The sequence below is a fragment of the Salarias fasciatus genome, chromosome 13 (assembly GCF_902148845.1).
Source record: "Salarias fasciatus chromosome 13, fSalaFa1.1, whole genome shotgun sequence".
Classification (NCBI taxonomy): Eukaryota; Metazoa; Chordata; class Actinopteri; order Blenniiformes; family Blenniidae; genus Salarias; species Salarias fasciatus.
The window spans coordinates 29,482,357-29,494,229 of NC_043757.1; the positions used below are offsets into that span (position 1 = coordinate 29,482,357).

Consider the following 11,873-nt stretch of genomic DNA (forward strand, 5'->3'; position numbering starts at 1 on the left):
TTCTGTGAGTTCACAAGATAATGCAGCAAATGCAGGCTGGATCAATTCTTTGTACCGAGCCACAGATTTTTCAGATAATGTCCGTATCAGCTGAATTTTATCTTTTTGAGCAGAGTAGTCTTCAATCAAAACCTGAAAAGTAATTAAAAAATGGTCTGAGAGTATGGGGTTCTGAGGGAGAACATTTAGGTCCCTGACCTCTATCCCATATGTTAAGACCAGATCCAGGGTGTGCTTGTGACTATGAGTGGATTCATCAACATTTTGAGTGAAACCGATACTATCTAATACTGCAATAAACGCATTACTCAAACTATCACCAGAATCATCCACATGGATGTTAAAGTCACCTATTATAAGGATCTTGTTATGAGTCAATACTATACTGCTTAAAAACTCTGAGAACTCAGTTAAAAAGTCAGAGTAAGGACCAGGAGGTCGATACACAATAATTAATAGCACAGCTTTTTGATTCTTCCAATTTGGACAAGTAAGCGTTAGTATTAAGCTTTCAAAAGAGTTGAATTTAACATTAGTTTTGGGTTTAAGAAGAAGACTGGAGTGGGATATCACTGCCACACCTCCACCTCGACCTGTTGATCTAGCTGTTTGGAAATTAACATAGGTTGGAGGGGTACATTCATTGAGCCTCACATAATCATCTTGCTGGAGCCAAGTTTCTGTTAGAGCAAGGAGATCAATGTTATTGTCACCGATAAGGTCATTAACTAACAGAGATTTAGTGGAGATTGCTCTAATGTTTAGTAGACCACATTTTATGTATTTCCTACTGGAAAAGTTATTCTGTCTTGTACAGGTGTTAAGCTTTTTACCCATTGACTTTTTTTTAATGCTTTGAGCACTATGGACAGACTCAGTCTCTGTTAGCCTAGGTAAACCTCCATGCTTGACTTTAAAAATCCGGGAGCAGGATTAGTGACGGGATCAACAAGATCAACAGAGGAGTGTTCTACACGACTGCTCTGCGCCCGGGGCTCATAGCTGGTTTGTCAATTTAGAGTACGAAACCGATCAGCCATATTGTGAGCTAAAAGGGCTGCACCATCCAAAGTTGGGTGGATGCCGTCCCTGCGGATGAGCCCAGGCTTTCCCCAGAAGGTGCACCAGTTGTTTAGAAAAATAACTCCGTTTTCCTCACTCCATCTAGACAACCAGCGATTGAATGATGAAAGTCGGCTATACATTTCATCATTGACCAAATTGGGCAGCCATCTGGCCCTGGCGACTTCCCACTTTGCATTGCAACTATTGATAATTTAATCTCCTCCACTGATATTGGCTCCTCCAGCTGGTCTCTAAATACCAGTTTCAAAGTCGGCATTCCTAGATTTGCAAAAAAAATTGTCAAATAGCTGTTGTGATTGTAAGGATTCAGTCTGATACAAAGTAGAATAGAATGATTGAAACCTCTCACTGATATCTTTAGGATTTGTAGAGACCTGTCCATTTTGGATTTTTATTTCAGATATTATGCGCAGTGCTCCGCGGAAGGATATACCGGAGCACAGCAGTAGAAGCATAGACTCAGCCGCTGTGCGCCGGTATATCCTTCCGCAGAGCACTATGCTTGTGCAGGTCTGTGTGTATCAAAACACTATTTTAAGGGATTGAAAAGAAAACACGTCTTTTAAAATGTTTTATAACCATTCGGATTTACTTCGCGTGCTAATACGCCGTCCCCTGGACCACTGGAAGGAGGATTTTGTACACTTTCTCAGTCTGGCTCTGTCTCCACTTCACCTGCCGTAGTTGAGCTAAGCTAACTACGATGCTAACAGCTGTTAGCCAGGCACTGGACGAACAGACACAAAAAAGGTATTTATGGGCTTATCTCACTCTGTAAATGATCGGGATAGGGTGTGGGTCCAAAATCTTCGGAGTATTCTTTTAAGAACGCCTTTAAACGTTCCCAAATTGTTCTATACGACACTCCAGGTGTTACATTTGATTCTAAGAAGATATTAATCTGTTCGGTTACATATTTCACAAATACAGCATCAGACAATAGCAGAGGATTAAGCCTCCATGTGTATACATTAGGTACATTTGGGAAGCAAAGTTCCACAATTAGGGGGCTGTGATCGGATATAACTATACTCTCATATTTACAGGATGTAACATTTGGACACATTTTTTGTCGATAAAAAAATAGTCGATGTGCGAATATGTTTGATGCACTGGTGAAAAGAATGAAAAGTGTTTTGTAGGAGTGTAACGGTATTTGTATTCGTCCCGTACCGTCACGGTACGGGGGTCACGGTTCGGCACACACAATCACAAGAGGAATACACCAGTGAGTAAAAAAAAAAAAAAAATTCCAACCTTAGATGGCGGTAATGAGCCTAAAAGCTGCCGGCAACCACCATTATCACAGAAGAAGAAGAAATAGAACAAGCAGGTCCAAACATGAACAAACAAAGAAGAAAGTACAAGCGCAATGAGAGCTGCAGCGTGTGGCGGAGCGGATTAAAGGGGGGAGTATTTGTTCCTCGTGCGTTCCCTCATACGGAGTGACGTGTGACGTGCCAGTAAACGGGAAGCAGCACAGTCAAAAAACCAGCAGAGAACGCCACGGTGGTGGAAAAACACTTTTTTAATATAAAAACCCCGACATAAAAAACATTGGAGAGGCGAGATGGAACCAAATCGCGCAGCAGCGAGTTGTATAAAGAGCTCCATAGCAGAATACCAGCGATCGCCGGCTGGTGTTATGGATTAACTGGTTCCTGTGTTAACGAATGACAGCGGAGGTCTGTGTAAACACATGCTGATTACAGCAGTTGTTAAAGTAAGACTCACAAAAGACTTTAAACATATACACTCACTGTAACTGTCGATAACCGACGTTCGCCAGAACGACTAGATGTTTCAGTCATTATTGGTCACAAGTTAACACGGGCACCAGTTAATTCGAAACATCGGCATGCGGCGCAGAGCTCACACCGAGACGTGCTGCTCCGCACGGCGGTGCTGCGGTCAGGGGAGCAGCGCTCCTTCAGCAGCGGATCATGGAGATTTTGGGACATTATTTGAGCAGATATCAGCAGATAAAAACTCTCTGCTTGGCGCTGAGGACTGCTGCTGCAGAGAGGAAGACCTGCAAGTTCCTCGTGAGACTTTGTGCGCATGTCACAGGGTCCTTGTAAACGAGGATTCATCGTGGATGCTTTGTATGCTGTACATGAATACACTCGCGTTTAATACTATTGTTTACAATCGGATTGAAAAAACACCATGTAAACTGGGCCAATAATGTGTAGCATGGGAAAGCTTGGGAAAATGTTCTGGTACATTTGTGAGCTTTTTTTACTTTTTCCCCACTGTACCGAAAAACATACCGAACCGTGACCCTTACACCGAGGTACGTACCGTACCGTGGCTTTTGTGTACCGTTACACCCCTAGTGTTTTGTAGAGGGGTTAAGGAATATCTACTACTCCATACGTGTTCAAATAAGATTGTAATGTTTGAGCGGATTTAGAGGTCGAAAGCGGCTTATTCGATGAACGGTCCATCACTGGGTCCAAAACTGTGTTTATATCCCCGCCAAGTAACAAATGGTGGGTATTAATTTGGGGTAAAGAATGGAGAAATTTTCCAAAGAAATTCTGGTCATCCCAGTTAGGGGCATACACGCAGGCCAGAACCAAAGGGATTACTATTATAAAACGGCCATTAGGATCAGCTGTTGTGTCTGAGACTATTAATGGTGTATTTTTATTTACGGGGATAGCTGTGCCTCGTGCTTTTGCATTAAAATTAGAATGGAAGACCTGACCCACCCAGCTTCTCTTTAGCCTTGGTTGAGATAACTTTTTGAGATGTGTTTCTTGTAAAAATGCTATGTTTGCTTTGAGATGTAAAAGATGTGCGAGTACCTTACTGCATTTAATACGGTGGTTCAAACCTTTTACATTCCAACTTATGAAATTAACATGGCAGCCATCACCCACAGCAGAAGACCTGTCAGGAGCCACCATGGCACCATCCAGAGGCGGAAATGTTCCGGTTGGCACATATCATTCCTGTCACTGAAAATGCAAAATGAGAGTTAGCTGTTGCATGTACAGATCTGAAGTAGTAACAAAAAAATAATAAAGAAGGCATACAAAATATCCTCCACCCCCCTCCCCACAATCCCAGTGCTGCCCTGCTTGACAAACACAACATGCCCGAAGTTCCGTCACTCCAACAGAGTCCTCTTCATCTCGGAACAACAAAGTCCCGTTTATGAAGGGGGAAGTAAATACCCTTCACAAATATTGAGCTCTACAAAGGCTACAAACAGTCCAGACTCTGCTTTCTTAGACAAAATAGTAAATAAAAGTGAAATAAAATTTTAAAAAAATAAAGAGTAAATAAACAAAAGTAAGGTAAACAAAAGCAATGATTTTTTTTCCCAATAAAATTTGGAATAAGGTAATTGAAAAAAGAAATAATACAAGTAAATTACCATAACTAAATGTTAAAGTGATTAATAATTGTGTGTAAATAAACTAAAAAAAAAAAAATAGAATAAATATATGCCAGTACGGTAGGTTTGTTGGTTTTTACAGGAGTGACGTTAGCGTCCGTCTCCTGAGGCTCGGCTCTGTTCAGTTCCCAGCCGACTCCATCCTCTGAGCTTCTAAAGACACAGCGGCCTATTCTACAACAAAATACAGCAACAAAACACTTTTTGATCTCATTATCCTTCAATAAACATGAATTCAACTCAGTCAACTCAGTCTTAACCAGCATTTCAACTATTTTCTCTGAAATTATTTATTCACTGAACTTTAACTCAAACAAAACACTTGAAGGTTCCTGTCCTGAGCTGTTGTCCCACACCACACACTCAGCCGGTCTCAGAACGGAACTCCACAGAGGAGGAGCCTTCACCTGAAGACCCGGATCTGTTCAGGGGCTCAAACATGGAGGAAAGCTGAGGATTTGATCTACAATCTGGACTTTACAGAGCTGGTGTGGCAGGGCCCGCTGTTACGTCTCATTCCTTCCCTCTGATTGGCTGGTGTTCTCCAACAGGAAGTGCGTGATGGAGTGGGAGGAGCCTCATGACAGCGCTCTGTACTGCATCCAGACCGACGGGAACCACATGATCGCCAGCGGCTCCTCCTACTATGGCGTGGTCCGCCTGTGGGACCGACGGCAGGCTGCCTGCTTACAGGTGTGTATGCAGCCAGGGGTTCAACACATGGCCCGTGTGCCAAAACTGGGCTGCCAGTTGGCTCATAGACAATGAGAGAGAAGAGAGCTTCATTTTCTTGCCGGATGTGAGGGTCGAAGGCGGTGGTTGCTTCGTTCTGTCTCGTTACTGTGAATATTGACATATTACCATTATGCTTATTCACTGTTTTTACTTTTACCGACCAATGTAACATCTTGAAGCCTCTGAGGCAGCTGCTGTTGTGATACTGGGCTGTACAAAAACACATTGATTGATTGATTGATTGATTGATTGACACGCAGAAGGGAAACATGAGAAAGTTCCAGTCAAAAAGAGAGAAGAGGTTCAGCATGGTAGGACCCGGGGTCCAGCTGGAACCCACGGGGTCCAGCTGGAACCCACGGGGTCCAGCTGGAACCCACGGGGTCCAGCTGGAACCCACGGGGTCCAGCTGGAACCCACTGGGTCCAGCTGGAACCCACTGGGTCCAGCTGGAACCCACTGGGTCCAGCTGGAACCCACGGGGTCCAGCTGGAACCCACAGGGTCCAGCTGGAACCCACTGGGTCCAGGCCGTCTCAGCAGATCCCTGGATCAGCTGATTGGATTGATGCCCACTTAGAAAGTGTTTAATTTGAAAAACAGAAACAAACATGCTTCTAATGTAAACCCAGGTTTAGTCATAGCAGAAGTCACACACAAGAACACAAACACAGCACAACAACACAACACAACACAATATAACATCGCATTACAAAATCACAACATAACATCACCGTCGTGAGACGGGTTAGTTTTACCCTACAATACAACGTCACAACACAAAACATTGCACAATACAAACCACCACAGCACAACAATCAAAAGAACAACACAACACAAAACATCAAAGAAACATGTTATGTCAGTGTGATGTTATATTGTGATGTTATTGTAATTACAATAACATTTTATGTGTTGTGATGTTGTGTTAATGTTGTGATGTTGTGTGAATGTGATGTTGTGTTGTGTTCATGTGTTGTGATGTGTTGTGATGGAGGGGTAATGTGATGTTGTGTTAATGTGTTGTGGTGTTGTATTAATGTGTTGTGGTGTTGTGTTAATGTGATGTGTTAATGTTGTGTTGTGATGTTGTGTTAATGTTGTGTTGTGATGTTGTGTGAATGTTGTGTTGTGATGTTGTGGTAATGTTGTGTTAATGTGATGTTGTGGTAATATTGTGTGGTAATGTTGTGGTAATGTTGTGGTAATGTTGTGTTAATGTGTTGTGGTAATGTTGTGTTAATGTGTTGTGGTAATGTTGTGTTAATGTTGTTGTGATGTTGTGTTAATGTGTTGTGTTAATGTTGTGTTAATGTGTTGTGGTAATGTTGTGTTAATGTTGTGTTAATGTTGTGTTAATGTTGTGGTAATGTTGTGGTAATGTTGTGGTAATGTTGTGTTAATGTTGTGGTAATGTTGTGTTAATGTTGTGGTAATGTTGTGTTAATGTTGTGGTAATGTTGTGGTAATGTTGTGTTAATGTTGTGTTAATGTGTTGTGTTAATGTTGTGTTAATGTGTTGTGGTAATGTTGTGGTAATGTTGTGGTAATGTTGTGTTAATGTGTTGTGTTAATGTGTTGTGGTAATGTTGTGGTAATGTGTTAATGTTGTGTTAATGTGTTGTGGTAATGTTGTGTTAATGTGTTGTGGTAATGTTGTGTTAATGTTGTGTTAATGTTGTGTTAATGTTGTGTTAATGTGTTGTGGTAATGTTGTGGTAATGTTGTGGTAATGTTGTGTTAATGTTGTGTTAATGTGTTGTGTTAATGTTGTGTTAATGTGTTAATGTTGTGGTAATGTTGTGTTAATGTTGTGTTAATGTGTTAATGTTGTGGTAATGTGTTGTGGTAATGTTGTGTTAATGTTGTGGTAATGTTGTGGTAATGTTGTGTTAATGTTGTGGTAATGTTGTGGTAATGTTGTGTTAATGTTGTGGTAATGTTGTGTTAATGTTGTGTTAATGTGTTAATGTTGTGGTAATGTGTTGTGGTAATGTTGTGTTAATGTTGTGGTAATGTTGTGGTAATGTTGTGTTAATGTTGTGGTAATGTTGTGTTAATGTTGTGTTAATGTTGTGTGGTAATGTTGTGTTAATGTTGTGGTAATGTTGTGTTAATGTTGTGGTAATGTGTTGTGGTAATGTGTTGTGGTAATGTTGTGTTAATGTTGTGGTAATGTTGTGGTAATGTTGTGGTAATGTGTTGTGGTAATGTTGTGTTAATGTTGTGTTAATGTTGTGTTAATGTTGTGTTAATGTTGTGTTAATGTTGTGTGGTAATGTTGTGTTAATGTTGTGGTAATGTTGTGTTAATGTTGTGTTAATGTTGTGGTAATGTGTTGTGGTAATGTGTTGTGGTAATGTTGTGTTAATGTTGTGTTAATGTTGTGGTAATGTTGTGGTAATGTGTTGTGGTAATGTTGTGTTAATGTTGTGTTAATGTTGTGTTAATGTTGTGTTAATGTTGTGTTAATGTTGTGTTAATGTGTTAATGTTGTGTTAATGTTGTGTTAACGTTGTGTTAATGTTGTGTTAATGTTGTGTTAATGTTGTGTTAATGCTGTGTTAACGTTGTGTTAATGCTGTGTTAATGTTGTGTTAATGTGTTAATGTTGTGTTAATGTTGTGTTAACGTTGTGTTAACGTTGTGTTAATGTTGTGTTAATGTTGTGTTAATGTTGTGTTAATGCTGTGTTAACGTTGTGTTAATGCTGTGTTAATGTTGTGTTAATGTTGTGTTAATGTTGTGGTAATGTTGTGGTAATGTTGTGTTAATGTTGTGTTAATGTGTTAATGTTGTGGTAATGTGTTGTGGTAATGTTGTGTTAATGTTGTGGTAATGTTGTGGTAATGTTGTGTTAATGTTGTGGTAATGTTGTGGTAATGTTGTGTTAATGTTGTGTTAATGTTGTGTTAATGTGTTAATGTTGTGTTAATGTTGTGTTAACGTTGTGGTAATGTTGTGTTAATGTTGTGTTAATGTTGTGTTAATGTTGTGTTAATGTTGTGTTAATGTTGTGTTAATGTGTTAATGTTGTGTTAATGTTGTGTTAACGTTGTGTTAATGTTGTGTTAATGTTGTGTTAATGTTGTGTTAATGCTGTGTTAACGTTGTGTTAATGCTGTGTTAATGTTGTGTTAATGTGTTAATGTTGTGTTAATGTTGTGTTAACGTTGTGTTAACGTTGTGTTAATGTTGTGTTAATGTTGTGTTAATGTTGTGTTAATGCTGTGTTAACGTTGTGTTAATGCTGTGTTAATGTTGTGTTAATGTTGTGTTAATGTTGTGGTAATGTTGTGGTAATGTTGTGTTAATGTTGTGTTAATGTGTTAATGTTGTGGTAATGTGTTGTGGTAATGTTGTGTTAATGTTGTGGTAATGTTGTGGTAATGTTGTGTTAATGTTGTGGTAATGTTGTGGTAATGTTGTGTTAATGTTGTGGTAATGTTGTGTTAATGTTGTGTTAATGTGTTAATGTTGTGGTAATGTGTTGTGGTAATGTTGTGTTAATGTTGTGGTAATGTTGTGGTAATGTTGTGTTAATGTTGTGGTAATGTTGTGTTAATGTTGTGTTAATGTTGTGTGGTAATGTTGTGTTAATGTTGTGGTAATGTTGTGTTAATGTTGTGTTAATGTTGTGGTAATGTGTTGTGGTAATGTGTTGTGGTAATGTTGTGTTAATGTTGTGTTAATGTTGTGGTAATGTTGTGGTAATGTTGTGGTAATGTGTTGTGGTAATGTTGTGTTAATGTTGTGTTAATGTTGTGGTAATGTGTTGTGTTAATGTTGTGTTAATGTTGTGTTAATGTTGTGTTAATGTTGTGTTAATGTTGTGTTAATGTTGTGGTAATGTTGTGTTAATGTTGTGGTAATGTTGTGTTAATGTTGTGTTAATGTTGTGTGGTAATGTTGTGTTAATGTTGTGGTAATGTTGTGTTAATGTTGTGTTAATGTTGTGGTAATGTGTTGTGGTAATGTGTTGTGGTAATGTTGTGTTAATGTTGTGTTAATGTTGTGGTAATGTTGTGGTAATGTTGTGGTAATGTGTTGTGGTAATGTTGTGTTAATGTTGTGTTAATGTTGTGGTAATGTGTTGTGTTAATGTTGTGTTAATGTTGTGTTAATGTTGTGTTAATGTTGTGTTAATGTGTTAATGTTGTGTTAATGTTGTGTTAACGTTGTGTTAACGTTGTGTTAATGTTGTGTTAATGTTGTGTTAATGTTGTGTTAATGTTGTGGTAATGTTGTGGTAATGTTGTGTTAATGTGTTGTGTTAATGTTGTGTTAATGTTGTGTTAATGTGTTGTGGTAATGTTGTGTTAATGTGTTGTGTTAATGTTGTGTTAACGTTGTGTTAATGCTGTGTTAGTGTTGTGTTAATGTTGTGTTAATGTTGTGTTAATGTTGTGTTAATGTGTTAATGTTGTGTTAATGTTGTGTTAATGTTGTGTTAATGTTGTGTTAATGTTGTGGTAATGTTGTGGTAATGTTGTGTTAATGTGTTGTGTTAATGTTGTGGTAATGTTGTGGTAATGTTGTGGTAATGTTGTGTTAATGTTGTGTTAATGTTGTGGTAATGTTGTGGTAATGTTGTGGTAATGTGTTGTGGTAATGTTGTGTTAATGTTGTGTTAATGTTGTGGTAATGTGTTGTGTTAATGTTGTGTTAATGTTGTGTTAATGTTGTGTTAATGTTGTGTTAATGTGTTAATGTTGTGTTAATGTTGTGTTAACGTTGTGTTAACGTTGTGTTAATGTTGTGTTAATGTTGTGTTAATGTTGTGTTAATGTTGTGGTAATGTTGTGGTAATGTTGTGTTAATGTGTTGTGTTAATGTTGTGTTAATGTTGTGTTAATGTGTTGTGGTAATGTTGTGTTAATGTGTTGTGTTAATGTTGTGTTAACGTTGTGTTAATGCTGTGTTAGTGTTGTGTTAATGTTGTGTTAATGTTGTGTTAATGTTGTGTTAATGTGTTAATGTTGTGTTAATGTTGTGTTAATGTTGTGTTAATGTTGTGTTAATGTTGTGGTAATGTTGTGGTAATGTTGTGTTAATGTGTTGTGTTAATGTTGTGTTAATGTTGTGTTAATGTTGTGTTAATGTGTTGTGTTAATGTTGTGTTAATGTTGTGTTAACGTTGTGTTAATGCTGTGTTAGTGTTGTGTTAACGTGAAGCCCGTCTCCGGTCTGCTCTGCAGTTCTTCCAGCTGGGCCCGGGTCCGGTCAGCAGCCCCGTGTACTGCCTGAGGTTCAGCAGCTCCCAGCTGTTCGCCGCTCTGGCCTCGTCGCTGCTCCGTCTGGACTTCAGGCCCGGTGCCTCGGACTGCAGATGATACTCCGGTCTGCTGCCGTCGCTTCAATAAAGACGTCTATTTTCCCAGTAAATGTTTCCACCTGTGCCGGCTCTTTGACTCGGGGCCGTGGCTGTGTGTCAAACACTGCTTGGTCCGTCCTCTGCTTGGTCCGTCCTCTGCTTGGTCCGTCCTCTGGCTCATGTGAGCTCTGAGGAGCTCATCTGGAGCTGGAGGACCCTGAGAGGACGGGTCAGCTCACTGCTCTGACCCCGTCCCTCCCTGATCAGAGAAGACGAGTGGAGTTTGGCAGTGTTGAATTGAAAAGGGAAGAGGAGCAGGAAGTCCCTCCAGGTCCTGCTGACACCTCGAGACCAGAACAGATACTGCCTTTCACCCAACGTCTTCTCTGACCCGTCCTCTTCGGCCGGGCACTGGACAGGACTGGAGGACAGGGCTGGAGGACAGGGCTGGAGGACAGGACTGGAGGACAGGACTGGAGGACAGGGCTGGAGGACAGGACTGGAGGACAGGACTTCTTGGAGCCTCGTGGCTTCACTCTGGCAGCATCTTTGTGCCAATGAGGCCATCTAGTGTCCACAGGGGGAAGTGCAGCCTGCTGCTCGGTCACAGTCCTGGTCTGAATGGGACTGCTGCTGGTTCTGATCATTTACCGTGTGTGTGTGTGTGTGTGTGTGTGTGTGTGTGTGTGTGTGTGTGTGTGTGTGTGTGTGCGCGTGCTGCTGTACTGTTCCAGAGCTTCCAGATGAGGCCCCTCAGCTGGACCCGAGAGCTCTCCTCTCTAGAAACATCCCCACCAGCCATTCTTTTAAGCTTAGTCTTAATCCTCACCCTAAACCCAACATGATCCTGCCACGTGGAGCCGGTTCCACTGCTGCAGGTCCTGATCCACCGCCTTCCCTCTCGTCCACAGCGTCACGCTCAAACACACAGTGGCCAAGATCTTCACCTGGGACGGAGTCCCGGGCCGACAGAGGCGTTTACTGAAACCCTGGACCCAAAGAAGTTCAAACAAGACGGAACAAAGATCGACATCCCTTACGATTGCACATCGAATTTCAAATTAAACTAACATCAATGGCATTCACTTCCTTAACTGAATTCAGAAAAAAATCACATGCTTTTTTTTAATTTGCAGCCTTTCTTCAACTTAAATTTACCAGTGATCTTTTTCCACAGGCGAATAATGAACTTTTAAAATCAAATAAAGTGACTAATAACAGCCTTCAGAGGACGCGCTTGAATTCAAGCCCAAGCAGGAGAGAAGGTGCCTGAACATCTGAGGCTGTAGCTCAGTCTGCCACAGCCTGACACCTGGCGGCTTTCGTTGGA

The 11,873-nt window shown here is 40.4% G+C and overlaps 1 protein-coding gene across 2 annotated transcripts in view; it reads left to right on the forward strand.

Moving 5' to 3' along the window:
* The window catches only part of fbxw4 (F-box and WD repeat domain containing 4), a 69,071-nt gene extending 57,343 nt beyond the window's left edge, over positions 1-11,728 (forward strand). Inside the window, exons 8-10 of one of the 2 annotated variants that reach the window (XM_030106867.1) lie at positions 5,047-5,188; positions 10,428-10,569; positions 11,455-11,728. In XM_030106867.1, coding sequence (XP_029962727.1) covers positions 5,047-5,188; positions 10,428-10,562 — 277 coding nt within the window. In that variant the 3' untranslated portion in view covers positions 10,563-10,569; positions 11,455-11,728. The other variant, XM_030106866.1, reaches the window with a different exon arrangement.
* The last annotated feature ends 145 nt before the right edge of the window (positions 11,729-11,873 follow it).